At 38.3% G+C, this 16,615-nt stretch overlaps 1 protein-coding gene across 2 annotated transcripts in view; it reads right to left on the bottom strand.

The window, feature by feature from the left end:
- Cfi (complement factor I) overlaps positions 1-16,615 on the bottom strand; it is a 42,814-nt gene that overhangs the window by 6,798 nt on the left and 19,401 nt on the right. For both annotated transcript variants that reach the window (XM_046458797.2, XM_046458796.2), the window contains exons 7-10: positions 15,701-15,721; positions 13,340-13,375; positions 11,410-11,513; positions 11,136-11,239 (exon numbers count right to left, since the gene is read on the bottom strand). In XM_046458797.2, the coding sequence (XP_046314753.1) occupies positions 11,136-11,239; positions 11,410-11,513; positions 13,340-13,375; positions 15,701-15,721 (265 nt within the window). The remainder of the gene's footprint in view (positions 1-11,135; positions 11,240-11,409; positions 11,514-13,339; positions 13,376-15,700; positions 15,722-16,615) is intronic.

Genomic DNA, 16,615 nt, shown 5'->3' with positions numbered 1-16,615 from the left:
ATCCTCATATTGCATTGCATTTATCCCTTCACCCACCTTTCTTCCTGCTAACTGTGTTGCTTGAAATCAGAGATGAACTGTAGCCCTGGTGGCTATTATTGTACCTGGAACATGGTAGCTATTTAAAAATTGCCCTGCAATAGTGAATAAGCTAATTATTAATAATTATTGTTATTATACTTCACTCCATTTTCATTACCAATTTTCATATCATGCATGAGCTAAGCAAATTAGTCCCCACCATTATTTTCTCAGGGAAGAGCACACAGCATTTTGGCAAAATATTATAGCTTAGGTGTATGCTGGGAGCCATTAGCCAAGTAGGTATGACAATTTCCTTGCCAGCGTACCCCATGTTGCAGTGACATTGAATGTACGTGACCTTGCTCAAGGACCAAGGCAGATTAGGGTGTTCCCGGTTTTAAGATAATCGTGTTTAGGGCGTTCCCAGTTTAGGTTCCAGGTTTAAGGTTTAAGATTATTCCTGCTGGGAATAGGGCGTATCCTGCTGCCTGAGTTCCCCTTGAGTTCTCATGGGATTCAGACAGTATATTTTGGGAGACAGAAGCCCAGTGGAGGTGGATTTGGGCAGAGAACGTGGATTTCCCCAGAACGTGATTGTAGAGGGCTGGTGTGAGTTCGGGAATAAAGAGTTGCTGTTTGAATCTACAAGCTGTGTGGTGGCTCGTGATTGTGTGCCCAGCCAGACTGCGGCATTTGTGCCCAGCCAGACTGTGGCATTTGGTGGCCCGTACGGGGAACTTCTGAAGCTTGGAGGTAAGTGAAATTGCTTGCCCCTGAGGAAGAGCGAAAGAATGGGTGACCAATTCAAAAAACAATGTGTTATTGTTTTGATTTATCTTGTTTTTGTTTCAAGCTGCCTATCCCTAGAAATTTCTCAGGCAAACTGGAAAAAATGGTTGACTAAAGGTTTGAAGTTTGTCGGCCCTGAGGAAGAGAAAATTGATACAACGATTTTTTATTCCGTTTTTGTTTCATTCAGTTTCGGCTTTGTTTTGTGCTATCTTATTGGGTTGCGTTATCTTTATAGTAGATTAGAAATTAGTAAAAAACAAACCAAAAAGATGTTAAGTAAATTGTTAGAGGTTCAGACCATGGAGAAAGACATTTTAGATCAAGCAAAAGAGAAGGTCTCTCCGGCTAGTCAGACAGAGGAAGAAAATTTAAAGGAAAAGGGGTTGTTAGGAAAAAGGCCACAACAGGAGGCTGTTACTAACTCCATTTTATCACAAGAGGGCGTAATTCAACCAACAGCCCCACCGATGGAGACAGCTGAGTGGCCCTCAAACCCTGTAGTTGATAAATGGGATCCTGAGACAGGACCTCAAAGATTAGCATGCCCTGTACTTGAACAGGCAGGAGGGCAGCGAATTCACCGTGCTTTAGATTTTAAAACAGTGAAGCAGTTAAAGGAGGCTGTAACAACCTATGGTCCCCAAGCTCCCTTCACGGTAAGCATGGTTGAGTCCATTACTAACTTGGACATGACGCCAGCAGATTGGGCTAGCATGTGTAAATCTGTACTAAATGGAGGACAATATTTGTTATGAAGGTTGCCAATGAGGAATTTTGCGCGGAGACAGCTAAGCGAAATGCAGCAGCCGGTTACCCTCAAAGAAATCTAGATATGTTGTTAGGAAAAGGACCTTATGAGGGTCAACGGCAACAAATTGAATATGATCCTGCTATATATGCACAAATTGCTGCAGACGCAGTTAGGGCATGGAAGACTTTACAAGGACATGGAGATTTACAAGGTCAGCTATCTAAGGTAATACAGAGAGCTAATGAACCTTACGCTGACTTTGTAGATAGGCTAATTCAAACGGCTGCCAAAATTTTTGGGGATACAGAACAAGCAATGCCATTAATAAAACAACTGGCTTATGACCAAGCAAATCGTTGCTGCAGAGAGGTTATTAGACCATGGAGACATGAAGATTTAAACACATATATTAAATTATGTAGAGATATTAATGAACAAGGGCAAGTCTTGGCAGCTGCAGTACAACAGGCTTTAGATGCCAGGCCAAAAACATGCTATGATTGTGAACAAACAGGACATTTTAAAAGGAATTGCCCCATAGGAGGAGGGTTTAACAAAAGTAGGTATCAAAGGAATAGAATACCGGGTATTTGCCCACGATGCCGTAGAGGGAGACATTGGGCTAATGAATGCCGTTCTCAAACCACCATAGAAGGTACTCCCTTATCAAAAAACGGACAAAGACCAGGTATTTATCCAAGATATCGTGGAGAAAGGCATCAGGCTCCATTGCCAAAAAACGGACAGGGGGGCCCAATGCTCCGGGGCCCACAACCACAAATATACGGGGCAGTGGAGGATCCCAGCAACACCATCAGGCTAGTGCCCAGGACACATTGTCCATTAAATCCCTCATCAGACAAACCCGAGGGAGCGCAGGGTTGGACATCTGCGCCTCTGCCAGAGCAGTATTAACTCCAGAGATGGGAGTTCAAATCATTCCCACAGGAGTAAAAGGACCTCTTCCCCAAGGAACAGTAGGCTTATTACTGGGACGTAATTCATCTACATTAAAAGGACTTATGATAAGTCCTGGGGTAATTGATCCCGATTATGTAGGTGAAATAAAAATTATATCTAGTTCTCCAAGAGGTATATCAGTAATTTCACCTGGAGATAGAATAGCACAGTTGTTAATAATACCCAGCCTACATAATAAATTTCCTAGTCATAGTGTAGAAAGAGGTTCCAGGGGATTAGGCTCCACAGGTGTAGATTGGGCTATGTTGTCTTTAAATTTAGATTCTCGCCCAATGCTAAAACTAAATATTCAAGGTCATGAGTTTAATGGGATACTGGACACAGGAGCTGACCTTAGCATCATATCTTGTCAAGAATGGCCAAAACATTGGCCATTACAACAAGCCACTCAAACGCTTCGAGGCCTAGGAGTGGCGACTAATCCCCATAGAAGTTCTATGATATTAGATTGGAAGGATCCTGAAGGATGTGAAGGAACTATACAGCCATATGTATTGGATCATCTTCCTATAAATTTATGGGGACGAGATGTCCTAGATCAATTAGGTTTGACGTTAACAAATAACATCAATCCTAATGCGCCCACTACTAGGGCTAGACAAGGCTTTAGGAAAGAAAAAAGATTAGGAAAACAAGGGCAAGGTATAGCAGCACCAGTACAAATAGATCAAGGAACAGACAGACATGGGTTGGATTTTCAGAAAGGGCCACTGAGACAATCAAAATTACTTGGAAATCAGAAAGACCAGTGTGGGTTCCTCAGTGGCCCCTGACTAAAGAAAAGACACAAGTAGCCCATGATCTGGTCAAACAACAATTAGCGGAAGGACATATACAACCTTCCATATCTCCCCATAATACTCCCATTTTTGTCATCAAAAAGAAATCTGGTAAATGGAGATTATTGCAAGATTTAAGAGCCATTAATAATGAGATGGTTATTATGGGACCTGCTCAATCAGGGATTCCTCAATTGTCTGCTTTGCCAAAAACCTGGCATGTTTTAGCTATAGATATTAAAGATTGTTTTTTTTCAATTCCAATTCATCCCGAGGATAGTCCACGTTTTGCATTTACTATCCCTGCATTAAATCATGAAGGTCCTGATCAGAGATATGAATGGAAAGTACTCCCTCAAGGCATGGCTAACAGTCCAACTATGTGTCAAATATATGTTAACAAAGCAATCCAGCCACTTAGAAATCAAAATCCTGAACTACAAATATTTCACTATATGGATGATGTATTATTGGCACATAAAGATAAAAACATATTGCTGGAATGTTATGCCACACTTACAAACTTATTAAAAAATTATAATCTAGAGATAGCAATAGATAAAGTACAATTAAATTTTCCAATTAATTATTTAGGAGTTCTACTATCCTCAACCATGGTCCGTCCACCAAAAATTCAAATACGAGTAGATCAACTCAAATCACTTAACGACTTTCAAAAGTTATTGGGAGACATAAATTGGATAAGGCCTTATCTAGGTATACCAACAGGAGAGTTGGGACCTTTATTTGATATTCTAAAAGGTCCATCAGATCCAAATTCACCCCGCATGTTAACTCCTAAAGCAAGAAAGGCATTAAAAATTATTGAAACATATATGGAAAATATGCATTTGCATAGAATTGATATAAGTTTGCCTTTATTATTTATTGTACTACCAACAAAAAATATTCCTACAGGAGTATTTTGGCAAGAAGGTCCATTATTGTGGATACATTTATCTTATTCTCCTAACACTATTCTTACTAGGTATCCTGAGGCTGTAGGACAATTAATACTCAAAGGAATAAAAGCAGCGAAGGGAGTGTTTGGAATTTCTCCCAATAAAATTATTACTCCATATACTATGGATCAAATTGATGAGTTAGCTAATGAGTTAAATACTTGGGCAATAATCATGTGTAAATCTAATGTTACATTTGATAATCATTTACCATCTAATCCTTTGTTGTCTTTTTGGTCTAAGCATCCTGTAGTTTTTCCTAAAATGACAAGAAAAACACCTATCATGAATGCTCCAAATATATTCACTGATGGGTCTAATAATGGTACAGCAGCAGTAGTTACCCCAGATCGAACTTTTACATTTTTAGTACCAAAACAATCAGCTCAAAAGGTAGAGCTTAATGCAGTTTTACAAGCTTTTTTGATGTTTAAAGATTCTGTATTTAATTTATTTTCTGATAGTCAGTATGTAGTTAATGCTATAGTATCTCTTGAAGATGCTGGTAGGATTTCCCCTTCTTCTACTGTTTTCTCTTTGTTTTCCACTATACAAAGTCTAATCTGGGACAGAAAAGATCCATTCTTTATATGACATATTAGGGCACATACAGGATTGCCTGGAGCCCCTAGTTTAGGCAATGATTTAGCAGATAAAACTACACATGACATACATATTTTCTCTACATTTGAAGAAGCTACAAATTTTCATAAAAGGTTTCATGTTAATGCTAATACTTTACAAAAGCGTTTTAAAATAACTAAGGAACAAGCCAGACATATAATAAAACAATGTCAAAATTGTGTGACATTTTTACCACAAGTTAATCTTGGAGTCAATCCTAGAGGACTGATACCTAACCATATTTGGCAGATGGACGTCACACACTTGCCAGAATTTGGAAAATTAAAATATTTACACGTTACAGTTGATACTTCTTCTGGATTTTTGATGGGCTCCCTTCATGCCGGAGAAAAAACTAAAGATGTTATAGCTCATTGCTTACAAAATTTTGCCACTGTGGGTGTTCCTAAACAGTTAAAAACCGATAATGGTCCTGGCTATACCTCTACCTCTTTTAAACAATTTTGCTCATCATTTGGTATTACTCATATAACAGGAATCCCATACAATCCACAGGGACAAGGCATAGTTGAAAGAGCTCATCAAACTATTAAAACATACTTATTTATTAAAGCAAAAAGAGGGAATTGGAAGGGGGTATATATCCCCCAAAGATAAACTTAAAATAACGCTTTTTACTCTAAACTTTTTAAATTTGGATTCATCAGGACTTAGTGCTGCGGAAAGGCATATGTATCCAAAAAATGTACATAAGCCTAAAGTACTTTGGAAAGATATTCTAACAGGACAATGGAAAGGTCCTGACCCAGTGATTGTCTGGAGTCGGGGGTCTGTTTGTGTTTTTCCACAGGGAGAACAGCAGCCCATTTGGATTCCAGAGAGATTAACTAAAACAGTTTCTACAGATCGAAAAGAAGATGATTTGACTCAAATCCATAACAGCTGATATCCAGAACTCCAGCTTGGCCATTCTTACATCTGCGATAGTGATTAACCAGGATGCTTTTTTCAATAGCTATTTTATTATTGCATTTTTCCACATCATAAGGTTCTATTTTTATTTTTTGAGCTCATACAAACCTAGGTTAATGTTTTTCTGATCAGTTTTATTTTTTGACTGTGGAGTTTTTAAACATTGCAATGGAGATTTCACCCAGGTAAAGCTACAAGGCCTTTACTATTTTCTTATGTGTTGTACGTTTGTGTACACTCTTGTGTTTTGTGTTGTATGTCTGTATGTGCGTATGTCCATATTTCTTATATGAGGAGCGCTCATGAAAAAATGGATCCGAATTATTATTATTTTTTTTATTCACGTGATTTAAATGGTTTAATTTAAATTACGTAAACAGCTGTTAAGGATTGTTTTTAAAGGTGGTTAACAGATCTGTTTGTTTACTAATTTAAATTAGGTAAAAAGCTGTTAAGGATTGTTTTTAAAGTAGGTTAACAGATCTGTTTGTTTACTTTCACCTTTCCTTTTCATTATATTTAATAATTCTTTTCAGGATAATGTCTCTTTAGCATCATTGCCAGAATTCCTATCTCCATCCCAGTGCCGGTGAAGAACTCAACAAGTAATGCTCAAAGAGTCAACTTACTTTGGGAGGAAACGGATTTTGGGAGGAAATGGACATATTGATAGATTCCTCTGCTTTGAACTGCTTGCAGAACTTGCCTGGACTATGTAACTATCGTTTGGTGCAGCGAATTGTGGTAATGCTGGCATATCCTTGCTGATGGTGTCACTAGTGATGCAATTTTTATTTCCTTGCCAGCGCACCCCATGTTAATTGTGGTAGTGCTGACATATCTTTGCTGATGGTGTCACCAGTGATGCAATTTTTCCCAAGGAGCCGTCAATTGGCTTGGTGTCGTGGCATTTCTGTATCCTCCTCCCTTCTGCTAGTGATGGTCTAAAATTTGGGGGCCAATGGCTTATGCTGGACCGGTAGTCAGTGACGGGTATGATCCAATTGCAGTGGTATCAACCTAAGACAGGAGGCTGACGCCTAAAGGTCAGTTTTCCGATGACGGGTAAGAACCATATGTTGAATTGGACAACCTACCAGGCACGGTCCATAAGCCACATTAACCTCACTCCCCCACTGGCACCAAGGCCAAATTTGGGGGCCAACAGAGGTGAGGCAAAGAACCTCACCCCCCACTGGTGCATAGACCTATCCACAAGTATGGCTGTATGCTGGACCGGTAGTCAGTGACGGGTATGATTCAATTGCAGTGGTATCAACCTAAGACAGGAGGCTGACGCCTAAAGGTCAGTTTTTCCCATGACGGGTAAGAACCATATGTTGAATTGGACAACCTACCAGGCACGGTCCTTAAGCCACATTGCTTGTTGTTTAATTAATCAGAAGGGGGAGATGCTGGGAGCCATTAGCCAAGTAGGTATGACAATTTCCTTGCCAGCGTACCCCATGTTGCAGTGACATTGAATGTACGTGACCTTGCTCAAGGACCAAGGCAGATTAGGGTGTTCCCGGTTTTAAGATAATCGTGTTTAGGGCGTTCCCAGTTTAGGTTCCAGGTTTAAGGTTTAAGATTATTCCTGCTGGGAATAGGGCGTATCCTGCTGCCTGAGTTCCCCTTGAGTTCTCATGGGATTCAGACAGTATATTTTGGGAGACAGAAGCCCAGTGGAGGTGGATTTGGGCAGAGAACGTGGATTTCCCCAGAACGTGATTGTAGACGGCTGGTGTGAGTTCGGGAATAAAGAGTTGCTGTTTGAATCTACAAGCTGTGTGGTGGCTCGTGATTGTGTGCCCAGCCAGACTGCGGCATTTGTGCCCAGCCAGACTGTGGCAGGTGTACTTTTTAAAAATAAGGTGCTGAATAATGACCTCATAGTCTCACGTTTCCCATAAAATAAGTAATTCATAAAATAAATTTCCCATAAGCAACAAAACTTATTTTAAACAGTTTAATGAAAATCTTCTAAAAATGTATTATGCATATGTCATCTACTTTCTCAAACAGCATAAATGGAAGAGAATTTATCCTTCTATAATGATGATTCAGGTAATCATCTTACAGTTAAGCAGTGGTGTCCTAGGATAGACTGAGATGTTTGGAAACTTTTATTTATACTAGTATTCTAAGAAGACTGTCCGCAATGTTAATTTTGGTTGTATTATAGGATAAGAGGTCCTGGATATTGCTTAAGGGCTAACTCTGTCTATTCACTCAATTTACTCAAAAAATACTTAGGGTGTATCTACTGTATAAACATCACTGTGCCAAGCACTTTATGTAGAAATGGACAAAATCAGAATCATTTCTACTTTCATGGAACTCAGCATCTAGGGAAAGATGCAACATTAAATGGATAAGCACACTGATAAAGTTAGGCACTCTACTATGAAAAGTGAGAGAAGTAGACAGTACATGGACTTTTAGGAACTTACCAAGAAGAAGGGAGTCAGGGAAGTTTTTCCAAGGAAGTAAAGGTTGACCTGAAATCTGAGTAAAGACTAGCAGTAACTGGGCAGAAAGAGCAAGGAAAATCAGGGAAACGATATATCAAAGATCCCTTTGTAGGAAGGAGCAAGTGCTGTTGAAGTGCTGGAAGTCCAGAGCAGGTGGGCCAGAGAGCAGGAGGTAGTGCTGCCAGGCAATATGAGATTGGCAAAGGCACAGAGCAGCCAAATCACCTGGGGCCTAATGGGCCATGTTGTCATTTGTTTAGATTTTTACCCTACGAGGAAACCAACGTCACTGAATTTAAGTAGTGGGTGACTGAACCCCGGTATGGAAATATTACCCTTGCTGTGCGTAGTAGAGAACAGACAGGTGGGGTGGTGGGTAGACAGAATGAGTGCAGGAAAGGCAATTAGGAGGAGACTATAATCACTATAATCCAAATGAGAGGTGAAAGCAGGGTAACATGGAGAAGGAAAGAAGTTTTGAGAATTAAATAATTAAAAATTTAAAACACCATCTGGAGTTGGTGAAATTGTGCTTGGGCTGTGTATAGCTGAGGGAATGAAATAAGATGTCTGCCTGTGTAACCAGATAAATGGTGCTGATTCCTGAGACAGGAAACACTAGGAAAAGGCACATCATGAGCCTAGTCTTGGACATTTTGAATTTGATATACTTTTGATGTATCTAAGAAGTGTGGTTAGGCAGGTGACTACAGGGTCAGTGGTTGGAGGAGAGCCCCAACCTATGGCTATCATTTAGTCTGTATAGAGTGGTATTTTATTTATTTACTGAGACAGGATTGCTCTATGTTGCCCAGGCTGGCCTTAAACTTGCAATCCTTCTGCCTCAGCCTCCTGAGTTACTGGAATTACAGGTGTATGCCACAGAACCTGGATAGAGTGCTATTTTAAACTGTAGATAACTTTAGGAAGAAGAAGAGAGGAAATCAGGCTAAGTGAAACTTCAGTGCTTCAGTTGAGTAATGATGCTTAAGCACAGAAGGAGCAACTGCTGAAGACAGCAGAGAAGGTGTGGTCAGAGAAGCTGCTAAAAAAACCCAGGAGAGTGCTGTGTCCCAGACGCCAAGAGGAAAGGGTCTTTAAGAAGGAAGATAGAAGATTTGCTCCAATCCATGAAGATTTTTATGAGGTCTTTCCTTGAGCATATTTAATCATTCAGCATGTATGTTACCCCTTCCAACTTTAGGTCACCTAAGGATTTGCTAAGCAGGCATTCATCTAAGTTACTGTCAACATGTTGAACTTGATATTATCCTGGCTTTGCTAACTGACTAGTCATGTAGCTTTAGGCAACTACATAACTTCTCAATCTTGGTCCACGTATCTATAAAATGAGAAGAATAATATGTACTTTTTGGGACTGTTGAGAATACTAAAAAAGATAAATATATGAAAGGACCTGACTTCGTACCTGGTCTGTAAGAGGTGCTCAATAAATAACATTTTATTCATTCTATCAGAACTGAGGCAAGAACCCTGAGCTCTGCCCTTCTCCAAGTTGACATTGATTTATTTATTAATCAACACCTCTTGGGTATTGCAATCCAGTCATTATTATAGACTAAACTGTATCTGTCTCATATGTTGAGGTCCTAAGCCCTAATGACTGTTATTTGGAGATAGGGTCTTTGAAGAGGTAAGTTAAGTTAAATGAAGTCATAAGGCTGGGGTCTTACTCCAATAAGACTGGTATCTTTATAAAAAGACAGAGACATACCAGGGATGTAAATGCACACAGGAAAGACCACATAAAGACACAATGAGAAGAGGGCACCTGCAAGCTAAAGACAGAGGTCTCAGGAGACACCAGCCCTGCTGGCACATGGATTTTAGACTTCTAGCCCCCAGAACTGTGAGAAAAGAAATTTCTGTTTCTGAAGACACTTCATGTTATTTTGTTACAGCAGCATTGGCAAACTTGCTTTCTTGGGCCTGCATCAACTGGTGTTTCCCATTTGTAAGTAGTTATGAGACATGTTGTCACATGCCAGTTCTGAATTCACATAATGCCCACCCTAATTCTCTAACCTGAGAATTTTAAAACACTGTCAAAGGGAGAAATAATATTACTTATTCTTCAGAAAGCAAGTCTCCTCCAATCTCTCTGGTCTTCAGTGACTCAGAATGCATCCGCCAGAATCTGCTGCAGCTCAAGGAACTTCCAAACAACAAAATGTGATGTGAGTGGTGCCCCTGTGTGAAATAGTGCAGTGGCCTTGCCTCGAAAATAACTTTGAGTCATGGACCCATGTAAACAAGTTATCCAGACTCACAGAGCAAGCGAGCTGGTGCTGGAGCAGTATGTGAGATAATTAGCATTGAGCTTCGAACAGTTCCTTTATTGCCAGGAACACACATCAAATATATTTAAGGATACATGGATTCACACATGTTGTATGTTGGTAGGAGTCAAGTCAGTTCTTTAAACATCTTTGTTGAGGTGAGACTAGAGAAGACATCTTGTTAGTATTACCCCTTTATAAACTTTCAGTCATAAACTCTTCCAAGAGATTTGGACCCAGCACCATGCAAATAAGCCAAGTGAAAGTAATTTTGTACCTAATGGCTTGATTTGTCCTTGCCAGTGGGATCAGCAATTTGATCTGGGGAGAACACAGTGAGTTCTGAGGGATGGACCTCTAAGGTACTGATCACAAATACCAAAAAGCACTTAACAGTTAATAGAGGAAACTTAATGATTTCTCTGATATACTTTTATTTATCATCTACCACCATCTCTATTACTCATTTTCATTGTTTCAAGAAATCGAAAACATATTGAAGACCTTTGTTTTACCTGACACAATGTGCAGCGGTCAGAATCCAACAGCCACCAATATAAATTCCCCCACAGTTGATTTTTTTGCCTTCTTTAATCGCCACTTGCCATGGGAAGTCTCCCTGTAAAAGACATTTGTGTGGTCACTGCCATTCTACCAGACAGTGGTGCAAACAGGTGGTCCTGTCTTACTGTATTTCCATTGGAGGATTCCCAGTCCGTGGTAATCACATCCCTCCCCATCCCTCCCCCCAGGCTGTTCCTGGGAAGTAAACTTTTCTTGCAGATTTACCATTCTTGCTAGACTTCCTCCAACCACTCGTTTCCTTCTCGTGTGTATGTTTCTTTTGACTCCACAGGATAGTTTAGGTAATAATGACTTTATCCGTTTTCTTTCTTCAAGAAAGGAAGAGATTATATCATTATGATTTTGAATCTATTACCTTGTGGACACATTGATTGATATTACCTTTATTGTCTCTGTCACAAAAGTAGAAAGGTCACATCTAATAAGAAACACTCCAGATTCATTAGTAAATTATTTTGGATGTTAAATTGTACTGTTCACTTTGTTTTAAAATTCTAGCTTAATATTAAAAGCTAGAATTGGCTTAGTTCTATGAAGTTCTCCCTAAAGGTTTAGTAGAAAGAAGCTGGCAAGGTGTTAAACATATACCAGGCTCTGGCAGATGAGAGATGCCACTTGTTCAGGCATTACTAGAGTGACAGCTTGGGAGGGGGTCATGTTCTGAAATTATCAGAATAAGCTGACAATATGGAGAACTGCATCTTAACTCTCGTGGCTTTTGGTTTCTAGAGGCTGATGATACAGAACTCTTTTCGATAATATAATGTTAACATCATGATATTAGTATTGAATGCTTTGTAGATGCCAGGCCCAATACTGAGCACTTTGTATATAGTTTATCTCATTATGTTAACCCTAAAAGATAATATGCTGGGGGAACCCTGGACAGCAGGCCACATCTGGCGCTGGACAATGTTTCCCTAATCTCTCTGTGAGCAATTAGACACACCACATGTGTCACTGAGGAAAGAAACATGGTAGAGCAAGGCTTAAGACATGAGCTTATAAGAGAATCATGACAAAGGAAGAAAGTAAAAGATGCTCTCTTTATTCTATTTACCATGTTGTGAAATTTTTGTAAACTTGTTTCTTAGCCTCAAATGAGAAAGGAAACTCTTTTAAATTTTTTTAAGCCAGGCGCCATGGCACATGCCTCTCATCCCAATGGCTCAGTAGGCTGAGGCAGGAGGGTTCCTGAGTTCAAAGCCAGCCTTTGCAATGGCAAGGCACTAAGCAACTCAGTGAGACCCTGTCTCTAATAAAATACAAAATAGGGCTGGGATGTGGCTCAGTGGTTGAGTGTCTCTGAGTTCAATACCTGGTATCCTCACAAAAAACAAAATTAAAAAAAAAAAATATATATATATATATATATATGTATATATATTAGTTGTAGGTGGACAAAATACCTTTATTTTATTTTTATGTGGTGCTAAGGATCGAACCCAGTGCCCCATGCATACTAGGTGAGCGCCCTACCACTGAGACACAAACCCAGCCCCCAACTCTTAATTATTTGGGGCATACAAAGAGGAGATAGGCCCCCATGGAAGAGAAGTTGTAAATGAATGTGGATAGGTTTTTTTTGTTCTTACCTTTTTTTTTTTTTTTTGCAGAGTTGTAGCTCAAACCTAAGGCCTTGCACATGCAAGTGCTCTACCTCTGAGCCACAAACCTAGACCTGGTCCTACCGATCCTAAAATCTAGGTAGGGGGTATAGTGTGATGGTGAAAATCTTAATTTTTTGCTTGGACTTTTGAAATAAGAGAGACCTCATCCATTAAGGACTGTGAAGTGAGGTTGGGAAATATCTGAAAATTAATGTTACTATGTGTAGAAAATAAAGAGCTTTGTTTAAAATCTCTCTAGATTGATATCTGTGACTTTGAGATCTAAGTCTTTCACTCATTGGTTAGTTTAAAATATTGTTAATTAATTTTGGTGCCTGGCAATTCGAAGTTGAGTCTTACATGAATTTCATTTTTAAATCTCCGTAAAACAGGAGACTATTTTATTATTCCCAATTGTATTTGAGGTTCAGTATCTCACCTAAGATTATCTAGCTAATAACTGACATTAAATTGCAAGCGTAAACCACTGTACCACCAGTAAAAAAAATATAATGTTAACTTACCAGCATTCATATCTGCAGTCAAAATTTCTATTTCATCTATGATAAGACAAAAATTTTGTTTTAAAGTTATTTTTGTTTGAAGTTATTTTTATAGGGAAAATCAGATCATTAAAATCATTTAAACTTTTATAATAATTTTATCTTAAAATTTGTCCTCCCTTAAAAAAAGGACTGTGTAGAAAGATTCTTCTCTTTTTGTGCATAATAAGGTGCTTTTTTTTTTTTTTTGGTAACAGAGATTGAACCCAGGGGCACTTAACCACTGAATCACATCCCCAGTCCTTTTATTTAATATTTTATTTAAAGATAGGGTTTAGCTGAGTTGCTTAGGGCCTTGCTAAACTGCTGAGGCTGGCTTTGAACTCGAGATTCTTCTGCCTCAGCCTCCCAAGCTGCTGGGATTATAGGTGTGAGCCACCATGACTGGCAAGAAGGCACTTCTTACAGGGGAAATGTACACAAATATATCTCATTGGTTTTAATACTAGGTATTGCTAGCATTAGGCATCTGGAATGCAGAAGTCAAAAGGGGAAAATAAATTCATTTCTTCCTTAGACTTTTACTTGAAGCTATTCAGGATTTTTCCCTCTTCACTCTGCCATTCTAGAACATTCCATGCACAGGATTATTATTTCTTTGGCCTGAGGATCAGAAGGCAGATTCCATCTAACACATTACTCCACTTTGGATGAGGACATGACAGCATAGCCCAAGAAAGCTATGTGACTTTCCTGCAGCAATCCCAGTTCTTTTCCCTAGATTTCCCACATTCTCTTTGGGTCAGGCATACATATATTTGTTATGCCACACAACTAAATTGTTTTCTGGGGAAAGAGAGGCTCTGCTCAGGAGCATTCATAAAAGCACCCTTATGAATTATAAAAGACTCAAGAGGAAGGTAGGGAAAGTCCAGTGTAGCTGAGATATACTGGGTATTGGAAAAGCAGCACAAAACTTCAAAAGGAAAAATGTAAGAAAAATAATTATATCTTTGGTAACATAAAAGCCAAGGATCTCTATTCAACAAATCTCACCATGAATTAATGGACAAATGGGTAATAGATTGTAAAAGGTGAACATGTCAGAGAATTTTTTCAGTTATTTTGACAATTCTTATTACATATCTAAGTATGTTCTTGCCCCAAATTGAACAAATTAAAAAATTCATATTCCATATACCATAAGAAGTATTTTACAGAAGGTAACTCAATTGTTCCTTGCAGAAAACACCTACTAACATTATACACATTTTACAAACTGATATCATGGCAGAGTATTCTATGCAGTGATTTAAGAGCAAGAGATTAAATGAACACATAGCATCATGGAAAGATCTCTAAAATGTAATGCTTTCAAGAAGAAAGGAAGAATGAATGAATGAACGAATGAAAAAATATGAGATCCATAACACAATGTTATATGAGTTAAAAATGTATACTCATGCCAAATTATATTGTTATGTTGTGTGCATGTGCAAATATGTAACAACAAATCCCATCATTATGTACAACTATAATGCACCAATAAAAAATGGGGGGAGGATGTTATGCTCACAATAACAATGCACATTAGAGAAGAATGCTACAAACATAATGACATACACTTTAAGTCACATTAAAATGTTTGACTATGCAGGGAGGAGAATGGAAGTAAGGAACAGGGATAAAGCCAGAGAGGGCCTGGCTGGAACCAATGATGATCATGTTCAATGAACTGAGGAGTATTGTCAACTCATTCCTTTGCCACTGAAGTCCAAAACTAGGAAGATAAGTGGCAAAGAAAGGAGGATGGGGAGGAAGAAGGAAAGGAATGAATCAGGGGGAAAAAAAGAACAACAGCTTCAAAACCAGTAAATGAAAAGTGAGAAGTAATAGAAGGAACTAATTGAGAATAGAGAGGGAAATGGGTAATCTTGAGCTACTTTGTCTCCCAGGAATCCTAAGAAATTCTGAGGAGGACCATGAACTTTTGGCATTATGTGGGCTGAGGGCTTGAGTCATTTTATCTGAATACTTAATAAAAGGGTGGCCCCAAAGAGCTGGAGGCTTTGGGGACATCTGCTTATGTAAATGAACATATTAAATCTTCTCTGGTGTCAATTTCTTCAGAACTGCCTTGGTTTTGAGAAAAAATTAGAGTAAGAGAAAAAGGTGTTTGGCAAAGGAGAAATGTGCAGGGAAAGTCCACTGTGAATGGTTTTCTGGTGAGCAGTCCATGAGACTGAAAGTTTATCACACTAAACGAACAAAACCTCTGTGCCAGCCTAATGTTAAAGTTGGATTACTGATGACACAATAGATCCTTAGTTTTATTTCAATTTTTTAGTATCTCAAAATTTTAATAAACTTTTTTTTTTTTACCTTGAGCCTTGGGTACGAAGCCTAAAGAAAAACAAAAAGCAAAATAAAAAATATTTACCACAGCAAAGGATAATTTTTAATTGAGAAAAAAAACCCACACCATATTATTATATAACTATCTCTCTATATATTATAACATGTATAAGGAACAACTTATTATTCATCTGTAATATAAATTTTCTATTATAAAAATAGATTTACCTTGAGTTGAAGGATGTTCAGCTCTTAAAAGCAAAATAAAAAACTCACTATAGCAAAGACACCAGTTTCATTTGAATAAAATATACTCAAATCATTATTTCAGAAATAGGATAACAACTGATAATTCCTAGTTATAAAAAATTAAGAAAAAAAGCCAGACTGTATGCCATCTTACTTTTAATTTTAATAATGAATAACAAAATTTTCATTTTGCATTTAAACACTCACCAATTTCACCCAGCAAGGAAATCATTTTAACTTGAATTTTAAAAAGAGATTAGAATTTGAGATCCATTTGAACACATACTCAACAGCAAACTTACCATTTAATATAAAATTTGTAATTGTTTTAACATATTAATAAAAGAGGGGCTTTTAAAAGATAAGTGCAATCAAAATATAATCCAAACCTTCCTTGATTTAGTGATTATGACCTGGCCATTTGAAGTGGAAGTTTATGTATATATTAATTTTATATCTCTGCTCTCACTTCTCTTTCTTAGAGGGGAACATTATGATCCCTAATGAACTACAAAAGGCACAGTTCATCCCAAAGGATAAACTGAAGGATTAACAATGACAGTTGACTAAGTGTAGTTTTGATATTGATTCAAGAAATTTATATGACAATAAGCTTTATATTGTAGTTACTTTCTTGCAGGAGGATTCCTCCCCCCACCCCCACCCCCAGTAAACAAATTGTGTCCCTTGACT

Source organism: Marmota monax, unplaced genomic scaffold (genome assembly GCF_021218885.2).
Source record: "Marmota monax isolate L192 unplaced genomic scaffold, Marmota_monax_Labrador192_F-V1.1 WCK01_AAM20220418_F8-fsc00002, whole genome shotgun sequence".
Taxonomy (NCBI): domain Eukaryota; kingdom Metazoa; phylum Chordata; class Mammalia; order Rodentia; family Sciuridae; genus Marmota; species Marmota monax.
Note: the sequence above shows the minus strand (reverse complement) of the source record. Positions and strands in the feature narration are given on the sequence as shown.